The sequence below is a fragment of the Pseudoliparis swirei genome, chromosome 24 (genome assembly GCF_029220125.1).
Source record: "Pseudoliparis swirei isolate HS2019 ecotype Mariana Trench chromosome 24, NWPU_hadal_v1, whole genome shotgun sequence".
In the NCBI taxonomy this organism is placed as follows: Eukaryota; Metazoa; Chordata; class Actinopteri; order Perciformes; family Liparidae; genus Pseudoliparis; species Pseudoliparis swirei.
The window spans coordinates 26,401,291-26,412,168 of NC_079411.1; the positions used below are offsets into that span (position 1 = coordinate 26,401,291).

Consider the following 10,878-nt stretch of genomic DNA (forward strand, 5'->3'; position numbering starts at 1 on the left):
ATTAACCAATCAAATTACTGCAGTCCACATTTTAAACATTACATCATTTCAAAAAGACGTTTGTGTTAACATTCATATGTATTCCACGCACTACAACCAACACACACACACACACACACACACACACACACACTACAGTCCTACTCACCCTCTGTTTCATGACTTCCACCTTCTCCTTAAGACTCGACACCACGTTGTTGCGTGACAGGCCCTTTTCCAGCTGATGGATGTATTTGCTATATTTTGTGAGCTGTGAGCCGAACTGCTCCAGGTCCAGCTCCTCCAGAGTGCTCTGTGGACGGGAGCATGTGGAAGGACACAGTCAATACATATGTCTGTGTATATATATATATATATATATATACACACTACCGTTCAAAAGTTTGGGGTCACTTAGAAATGTCTTTATATTTCAAAGAAAAGCACTGTTTTTTCAATAAAGATAACATTAATCAAAAAGACACACTATACATTGTTAATGTGGTAAATGACTATTCTAGGTGGAAACGTCTGGTTTCTAATGAAATATCTCCAGAGGTGTATAGAGGCCCATTTCCATCAACTATCACTCCAGTGTTCTAATGGTACATTGTGTTTGCTAATCGCCTTAGAAGACTAATATCTGATTAGAAAACCCTTGTGCAATTATGTTAGCACAGCTGAAAACAATTATGCTGGTGATATAAGCTATACAACTGGCCTTCCTTTGAGCTTGAAGTTTGTAGAACCAAATTAATACTTCAAATATTTATCATTATTTCTAACCTTGTCAATGTCTTGACTAAATTTTATATTCATTTGATAAATAAAAGTGTGATTTTTCATGGAAGACACGAAATTGTCTGGGTGACCCCAAACTTTTGAACGGTAGTGTATATATATATATATGTCCAGGCCTTTAGATACAGTTATCTTGAGTCCAACTCACCTGCCTCCATCCATCTGATAAAGAGTCCCATTTCTCTAGCGAGTCCCACAGCAGCAGTTTCAGCCTAAACTCTGCCGTTAACTCCTCCAGGGTGTCAAATTTGGTGACCTCCAGCTGTATTCATCAGAAGGTGGAGAAGGGTAAAGAAGTGCGGGCTGGGTAAATCGGCTTGTAAGGTTTCAATAAAACGACTGTTTCTGTTTTGGACCCAGTTTTTTTCCAACACTAAATACAATCAGACGATCAGAATCATTTTTGAATTACTGAAATTACAGCACCTGGAATTTCTTCTGGCAGGAGGTGCAGGCCTGGGCCTGGGCCTGCAGCTCGTCTACGGACAATTGGATTTCCATCAGCAGCAGACGCACTTGGGAGGGATCCGCATTGACGTCGAGGATTCGTGAATCCTTCGCAAAGAGAAAGCACAAAGAAAAAAATGAATCAAAAGACATATCGACGCACGCAATCTGAGTAAACCAAACTACGGTTCACAGAGAAATGAATAATATGTTTCCATCAGTGTCGGATACACGAGGGCAAAGGGCAAAACTGCCCCTGAAAAATATAATGTTGCCCTTGATATCATTAGGAGGAAAAAATGTCCCCGTAATTTAGATAATTTAATAGCGTTTGTTTTTGTTCTTTGTTGTGTGTGTCCTATCTGTGTTACCTGTACTAGGTAGGTACACACACAAAATCTACAAATATTTAGAAATAATTTTGAATTGTAAAAGAAAATAAGAAATACGTTATAATTGTTAATAATTGTTTAAAAACGTTTAATAATAATAAATAATCACAAAGAAATAAGAATAACATTGAATATGATTTATGTTTTCTGTTTCTTTTTTTAAAACACTTATTGCCGTTTACTATGACGATTGCTCATCAACAAGTATATTTATTATATTTGAACAAAGGTTAAATGTTATTTCACAAGTTTCAAAAAGTGCCCCCAATTTATTTTTTAATTCCCCTGGATTTCAGTCAGTGGGGGAAAAAATTCCCCCTTAAAAAATATGTGAATTTCCTTCCCTGGTTTCCACGTACCTTTGAATTACTCTTGACCTTCAGGACATTGTGGTTCAGCTCCTTAATGTCCTTCTGCAAGGAGCCGGCCAGCTGGCTCATGCTGGATTCCCTCTCTCTGGCTGCCTCGATGACGATGTTGTGCAAGGAGCTGATGGAGGGTTGCATGGTGGCAAACTCAACCAGATCCTCGGGGGGCAGGGGAACTGAGTACAAGGCAATCAGACTGTACATCTGACGCACTGTCTCCTGCTCCGCTTCCAGCACCGGAATCTGGATAAGAGAGAGAGAGAGAGGAGAAGTCAAATGGGAGAAGAGGTGAGGCGAGGGGACAGAAGAGGAGAGAGGATACTTGGTTGATGAGGTCATACTGGGAAACTAAAACGGTGTTGTTTTTTTTACAAACTCTAATGATTGATAAAGAAACAGCTTCTTAACTATATGTATTTTCATAAAGGTACTTTCTTTGTCAATGTGTGAGTTGTATGTCTTGGTACACCTGAGATGAAGGTACCGTGTACAATACTCAAAAAACAACCAACAACAAATGGTGCTCATTCCAAGAAAAATAAAAAAGAAGAAGAAGAGGAGAAATAAGGATAATAATAATTAGATTGCATAAAAATTGATTAAATACAAATTATACAAATAAAATTAATAATTAAAAAAATAATTATCCACTCCTGAGTGTAGTATTGTATGTGCTATATATGCATCTCAGAGAGGATTGTCTTTGGTGTGTGTGTGTGTGCGCGGAGAGAGTTAACGAGAGCAGCTCAACCAGAGGGCCGAACGACACACAGTAATAACAATCATTGTAGTAATAATAATCATTGTAGTAATAACGCTGCGACCGGATCCCATCGTTTAGTAAAGTTAGGCTTCTGGAACCTTAATCAACATCGAAATACACGAGGGCAAAGGGTAAACTGCCTGAAAGAAATATAATGTTGCCCCTGATATCACGAGGAGAGGCAACAAAAAAACTCCATAATTTTCAATAATTTAATAGCGTTTGGTTTTTATTCTTTGTTGTGTGTGTCCTATCTGTATTGCCTGTACTATAGGTACACAAATTATATTATTTGAATTATAAAAAAACAAAGAAATAAGTTATAATTATGAATAGTTAAAAAAACAAACTGTAATAATAAATAAACACCCCAAAAAATTGAATATAATTGTCTGATTTATGTTTTCTGTTTGTCTTTTGTTCAAAACATCTAAGAAAACACTGACTCTGTAATCCGCCTAAATAAGTATATGTATTATTTTTTTACACAGGTTAAATGTTATTTCCGAAGTTTCAAAAAGTGGCTCCAATTTCTTTTTAAATGCTCCTGTATTTCAGTCATTGGGGTCAAAAACTGCCCCCGAAAACATATGAACATTTCCTACCCTGATGAATATGTGATTTTCCTCTAGAAACAGCATTTAATGTTAAATGTGTGTCTTACCCTCTTCTGAATCTCATCCTGGAAAGTGAGGGAGTTGGCCAGCTCCGCTGTGGTGGAGGGGCTGGACTCCAGCTGATACTGAGCTTCAGAAACCTCAGCGATGATGGCGTCCAGCTTCATCCTCGCCTGCTGAGTCAGCATCTGGTAGATGACCTGGAGAGAGATTCAGAGCAGAGCAATGAGTCCTACATGCCTTTAAAAAAAAAGTTGCAGTCACGCCAATTGAAATATCCGGTATTTTCTCCCAGGTGTCCTCACTACGGCCCTGGACCTCGCTTATGTTTTCACTCCAGTGAGATTTGATCAATGCGGAGTGGCCTCGCCTCCCTTTCTGTTGACATCACTTGTTCATCGCGGTTTAAAAGCTCCGTAACCCTTCCACCATACACCTGGTGTGTGGTATGCGTGTCCTCGCCTGCAGGCAGTGGAGCGGGGCGAACACCAGCTGCTCTCGGAGCTGCGTCATGTCCACCAGCAGGAGGCCCAGAGGACGCCTCGGGGGGATGGCTGCGGCCCGCTTGTGCTCCCTGACGTAGAACTCCAGGGCGTCGCCGAAAAAGGACGAATCTGTGGGAGAAAGCAGCCCGCAGTTAAGAAAATTATAAGAATGATGATGAATAAGTAAGTAAGTAAGTGAGTCAGTCAGTAAATAAATCAGTAAGTCAGTAAGTAAGTAAGTGAGTAAGTAAGTAAGTAAGTCAGTAAGTGAGTAAGTAAGTCAGTGAGTAAGTAAGTCAGTAAGTAAGTAAGTAAGTAAGTATGTAACTAAGTTAGTTAGTAAGTAAGTAAGTGAAATCTCGGTGGAAACATGAACAAGTTAAAACATTTTGTATATAAACTAACAATGAGTACTTATGTAGCCAAGCATGCTTAAATCTTCACTTCCCTGGCATAGTGGATTATCCCCACCACTTCCCTAAAATACTGTTGCTATGGCAACCAAACTTTGTTCACTCATATGTGTTGACTTGTATGCTTATATTTTTTATTAAATAGTATTGATGTTAATGTGTTGTCCATCACCGTGATCCTTTTGCTGCATTGCATCCAGATCCAGACTCTGGTTCTCTTTAAAGAACAGACGGAAACGCTCAAATGTTTGTAAGTACACTTTAGCTGCGTCAAAGGCCAACTGGAATGATTCCTATGGGGGAGAAACAAGTCAGGGTCACACACACATACACACACATACACACATACATACACACGCACATACACACATACAGACATACATACACACATATACACGTACATACACACATACACACACACATACACACATACATACACACACACAGACATACATACACACATATACACGTACATACACACATACACACACACATACAGACATACACACATACATACATACACGCATACAGACATACACATATACACACACACAGACATACATACACACATACACACATATACACACATATACACACACACACTACTGGACAGAAAGAGAGCAACCTCAAGACGTATGTGAAGTAAAAAGTGACCTTGATTTTCTGGATGATGCTCTGAAGTCGTCCATCATTCTTCATGATGGATTCCAAACTGAGGCCACGGTTATCGTATTCTTCACATTTCTAAAAGTTAACAAACACACAAAGAAACTTTTACATTAGACGATATCAAAGTTCAATAACAAGAGTAAAGTCTAGCGATACCTTCGTGTTTTTTTGAGATATGAACCACATTAACTTTGTGTATTCTTTACTACCCGACAGTCTTCAGGATTCATCAATGAAGTAAAATCAGGATCTGCTCTCAGGATATTCACGGTCATCGCTGTGTTCTGAAACGATCCAATGATCTCTGCAATGGCCTCCTGTAGGAATTTGGAAAAAAAGATAGCGCAGGGTATTACATGGGTTAAACTAGAATGGGCACTCGGTAGAGCGCATACCTTCGCATATCACAAGATTGGGCATTGAATTATGAACATGTTGGCATTGGTTGCATGCCAATTGGATAGAAATTGACCGCGCTATGGTAAAAAGATGTTGACCTTTGCATGACCTTGACCTTGACCTTTGACCCGATCGATCCCAAAATCGAATCAAATGGTCCCCGGATAATAACCAATCACCCCACCAAATTTCATGCGATCCGGTTTAATACTTTTTTAGTTATGCGAGGAACACGCATACAAATAAATAAATAAATACACGGCGATCAAAACATAACCTTCCGCATTTTCAATGCGAAGGTAAAAATAGCGTCAAAGCGTGTGACAGTTCGTAAGCAAATTTGGAAAACTAACTTGAAAGTTGTCCTCAGAGGGTCTGTAGGTCAACGCGTTGGGCTCCAGCATCAGCTCGGAGATGAACATGGGTCGGCCGCAGCGAGGTTCCGACTAAAAAAGACAAACACTGATCTGTACGTGCTTCAAAAGCCATTTGATTGATACAGCGACGACCGTGGTTTTACTGGAAATAATACCACAATACACACCTCCTGACTCGCCTCTCTTTCGGCAGGGTCGACCTCAGAGCTCCGCCTCCAGCTCTGAATGAAGGCGTGGCTGGGCGTTTGTCGTACCTGCTCTTGGAGCGCAGCCAGCAGCGTGGCCACTGTGTTCACCACGAGGGCGTGTAAGGTGTTCGCGACCATGTGGTCAACGAGACGGACGAAGCTGGGGAAGTGAGGGGCGGAGAAGAGACGAGTTGGGTTAATGTGATGGATATGTCACAAGACTCTTTATTTATTTATTTTTACAGCATAATGTTTTGTTGTATTCACAGATGAGCAATGACCGGTGGAGCTGTTAATATTACCAACGGCTGTGTCTGATGGATGTAGTGCCATGACCAGGGGTCACACACATGTTGACCAATGGGAGTCCAGGACTTTAAACCAAATTTCCACGACCAAAGCATTTTGTGAAATCTCGGTGTATTCATAAAAAAGTAAGAAAATGTCGTATTTAAACTAACAATGAGAATTCCTAAGCATACAGTATATATAACCTTAAATGACTCAAATGAATGAGAGAATAGTTTGATTAAAAGAATAAACATTTATGTCTTTTCAGTTAAGGTGCGTTCACTTGCAGTGCGGAAAATGTGCGAGTATGAAAGAGCATATGCTGGGCTTATAATTAGAACGTCTTTCTTCTAAAAGCAAATTAATTATTTAAAACTCAGTGTAAATGCCCATATGAACATAACACATTTCCATAACTTTTCCAATTTTTTGTGTGACTTTTCCAGGCTTGGAAATAAACTATTTACAAATTCCATTCCATGACTTTTCCAGGTTTTCCAAGACCGTACGAACCCTGCATGACTTAACTGTAGTTCAGTACAGAATAAAGTTGTTTTTCTTTACTGTTATACAAACAACAACAACAACATGTAAGTCTGATCCAAAACTAGAGACAGAAAGTATAAAGAGAATTTAAAAAAATTAAATAATGACTTACCAGAATCGTCGGCTGGCCTGAGATTCCTCTGTCATCCGTCCGAGAATTGTCTCTTCATTCACAGCTGTGACACACAACGCATACCGTCAACACTTTTTACCATGATGGTATGTACTCTCCAGTGTCTCCAAACGTGTGCACGCACCTGCATTATTATTTTGGGTTCGAAATTCCGTCATGAAATTTTGGATTGCACAAACGGTCACCTCCTTCACCAGCTCTCGGAACTTACTCAAGTCGCTCGTTACCTGATAATGATGAATACAAAATGGGCCAATGAGCATCTGAGGAGGCGCACGTCAAACAAAACATCTGTACCGATGTATGTATAGGTGCAACATTTCACCTCTTGTACTCGTTTTAACTGCGTGTCCCGGAACTCCTGCAGTGTGTACGTGTGTTTTGTCTCCATGTGACACAAGCCGACGTCACTGATTGGATTACACATGGTCCTGATGTCAATCAGTGCAGCACCTAGAAACTGTATTACATATACAACTGTTGATTAATAAATACAATATTGAAAACTTAAGAGGTTTTTTACCTTCGCATTGAAAATGCGGAAGGTTATGTTTTGATCGCCGTGTATTTATTTGTATGCGTGTTACTCGCATAACTCAAAACATATTAAACCGAATCGCATGGAATTTGGTGGGATGATTGGTTATTATCCGGGGACCATTTGATTCAATTTTGGGATCGATCGGGTCAAAGGTCACGGTCATGAAAAGGTCAAAATCTTCTTTTTACCATAGCGCGGTCAATTTATATCCAATTGGCATGCAGCTAATGCCAACATGTTCATAATTTCATGCCCAATCTTGTGATATGCAAAGGCATGCGCTCTACCGAGAGTCTAGTTTACAGAGTGTGATATTCCATATTCAAGATCATTATAACATTAGGAGGAAATCCACTGTCACATACCTGACTGTTAAAAAACAAGTGCTTTCGGAGGGACAGCCGGGCCGCTCCAAACTTCTTGGCGCGAATTTTAGTGCGCCAGAGATAAAATGGTTTAAACTTTTTGAAGTTGGCAAAGAAGGGGATGCGGATCAGCCTGGAGTGGAAGTCACGCTCCTCGTCCCATTGCTCGGAGGTTATGAACTCAACGTCCTTGCTGTTCACCGATATCACGCCTCCAGCGCATTTCATCAAGAACGTGTCCTTTTTGTCGTCGATGCGTCGCGCTTTGGAGGGAATGTGCACACGTCGACGACTCTCGAGGGATGAGGACGAATTGGGAGGATGACCGATTGACACCATATCCTGGGAAGAGACACGATGACAGATGAATGGCCTCCCGCGCAGGGATTATTATAAGTCAATACACAATTAATTGGGCCTTTAAAAAAGTATTTTTCAAGCTTCTGCCAGAAAAGCAAGATTCATCTTTTTGTCACCAGGTATTTTGACTGGGAGGTAAACCTGGAAACTTGATACATTCGGCACATTTTTAAAGGTCTTGGGGGTTTTATAAATGCCTTTATTTTATACTTTATAATTTAAGTGTCAAAATACTTTTGAGGATCTGTCTGCCGTGCTCGATATGGATATTTTTCAAGCAATGTTTATTTTTTCGTTTCTTTCAAAAGTCCGTCACTGACCTTGGTCCTGGATTTCAGAGCAGGCAGGTGGAGGGGCGATCTGTCACGCCGCCTGTGTGGCTGCTCCGTCAGTTGAGGTGACGGTGACTGAGTGTGCCAGCCTGGAAAAAACATCCGCTCGCGGTCTTTTAACTGTTGGATGCTCGCTCGTTTCCTTGTGACGCGTCTTTTCAGCACAGCCTGGACAAATGAGAAGAAAGTGACGTCTACAAAAAAATGTGCCACATCGAGATACTGCAATAACATTTGGACTGAGCGAAGGATTATAGCTTATATATTAATACATGGGAAGTACTACATTGAGTGTTCAGGAGATGATATTTTATTTTAGCAGCTTGATCAGATTTTGCCAAGTCTCACCTGTGTGTCTCGAACAGCTGGAGGCCTCGGTGAGATGTCGGTGGAGCTTGGTAGTTCAGGGAGCTGCAGCCGATCTGGGAAAATATGTCAATGGGAATTTAAATTTACCATCGGCACTGAATCAACACGTTGACTCAGCGAGGCTCAGGAGGAGCCGGCTCCAAATGTGGCACTTCCTGTGGGAAGCTCAGCTGCCACGACTTACAGGTTGTACGTCTTCAATTTTCATATTTTGCCAATAAGTGACAACATGTTAATATTCTAGTGAGTATCACTGTTGGTGGTTGTAATTGGTTAATGGAGAAATATATATGCACATACACAAATATATATATTTCTCCATACATATTTAAATACACAAACATATATTTAACCATACATATATACTGTATATACATATGTATATACACATATATACATATATATATTTCTCCACACATATACATATACACACATATAACAATAACAATAATGCATTACATTTTTAAAGCTCTAAGTATATATATATATACATACATATGCATAAATATATATATATACACATACATATATATACACATATACACATACAGGACTGTCTCAGAAAATTAGAATATTGTGATGAAGTTCTTTATTTTCTGCAATGCAATAAAAAAAAAAAAAATGTCATGCATTCTGGATTCATTACAAATCAACTGAAATATTGCAAGCCTTTTATTCTTTTAATATTGCTGATTATGGCTTACAGCTTAAGAAAACTCAAATATCCTATCTCTAAATATTAGAATATCATGAAAAAGTATACTAGTAGGGTATTAAACAAATCACTTGAATTGTCTAATTAACTCGAAACACCTGCAAGGGTTTCCTGAGCCTTGACAAACACTCAGCTGTTATAAATCTTTTTTTACTTGGTCTGAGGAAATATTAAATTTATGAGATAGGATTTTAGAGTTTTTAAGCTGTAAGCCATAATCAGCAATATTAAATAAAAGGCTTGCAATATTTCAGTTGATTTGTAATAATCCAGAATGCATACATATATTTTTTCCACAAATTGCATTACAGAAAATAAAGAACTTCATCATTATTCATTTTCTGAACAGTATATATATAATATATATACACATATAAATATATATACACACAGTATATATATATAGACATCTGCATAAATATATATACACATATATATGTATATATATACACATATACACATATATATATAATATATACACATATAAATATATATATATGCATAAATATATATACATATACACACACATACATATATACACATATATATATAATATATATATATACACACATATATATATACAGTATATATATATACATATGCATAAATATATATACACATACATATATATACGCATATACACATATATATACACACACACATATATATACACATATATATATAATATATATATATACTTGTCATAATTGTAAACACTACAATGCATTCTATCCATATTTACAATTTGCAGTCCTTATATTAGTTAGTTCTGCCAACACTCGTACTCTCGATTACTTTAATGTATTGTCACATATTGTTAAATTACGAAAAAAGAAGACAAAAAAACTTAAACCCGTCAACTGCCTCGACCAGCACGTCCCACATAACCTCCCAGACGTTACGTGTCAGAACTTAAACAACGAAACACGTCAGACGAAACTTAAACCCTGAAGTGCGCTTCATTCGGCAGACCTACCTCTGGAGCTCCGTGTTTCCCCGGGGCTCAGCGGAGCGGTCCTCGGGGTGGCCGTGCCGGACGCCATGGCGCCACCGGGAGTCCTTACCGGCTGTGAGGCGCGGTGAGGGACGGCGTCCGTTAGTGACGTCACAATAACTCAGTTATCTTCGGACGGTAGTAAACGTCAGGGGCAGGTTACTGAAACAGACACATTAGACACGTTGTTTTATTTAAGTAACGTTAGGTAAAGTCATATTAACGTCTCACAGTAGAGGAACATTTGTTGACACGTTGATGTTTAATGTGCTCCGGGGTTACTGCAACGGTCAAATGCTCCGGTAGCCTTAGCTTGTAAGTTAACGATAATACA

The 10,878-nt window shown here is 39.0% G+C and overlaps 1 protein-coding gene across 1 annotated transcript in view; it reads right to left on the reverse strand.

The window, feature by feature from the left end:
• The window catches only part of dnah6 (dynein, axonemal, heavy chain 6), a 70,859-nt gene extending 60,266 nt beyond the window's left edge, over nt 1–10,593 (reverse strand). Inside the window, exons 1-18 of the mRNA XM_056409604.1 lie at nt 10,527–10,593; nt 8,815–8,888; nt 8,455–8,634; nt 7,775–8,116; nt 7,194–7,328; nt 6,993–7,095; nt 6,848–6,911; nt 5,878–6,058; nt 5,687–5,779; nt 5,144–5,251; nt 4,920–5,009; nt 4,438–4,558; nt 3,830–3,981; nt 3,415–3,567; nt 1,979–2,230; nt 1,207–1,335; nt 929–1,042; nt 149–292 (exon numbers count right to left, since the gene is read on the reverse strand). Coding sequence (XP_056265579.1) covers nt 149–292; nt 929–1,042; nt 1,207–1,335; nt 1,979–2,230; nt 3,415–3,567; nt 3,830–3,981; nt 4,438–4,558; nt 4,920–5,009; nt 5,144–5,251; nt 5,687–5,779; nt 5,878–6,058; nt 6,848–6,911; nt 6,993–7,095; nt 7,194–7,328; nt 7,775–8,116; nt 8,455–8,634; nt 8,815–8,888; nt 10,527–10,593 — 2,502 coding nt within the window. The remainder of the gene's footprint in view (nt 1–148; nt 293–928; nt 1,043–1,206; nt 1,336–1,978; nt 2,231–3,414; nt 3,568–3,829; nt 3,982–4,437; nt 4,559–4,919; nt 5,010–5,143; nt 5,252–5,686; nt 5,780–5,877; nt 6,059–6,847; nt 6,912–6,992; nt 7,096–7,193; nt 7,329–7,774; nt 8,117–8,454; nt 8,635–8,814; nt 8,889–10,526) is intronic.
• Nucleotides 10,594–10,878: the final 285 nt, after the last annotated feature.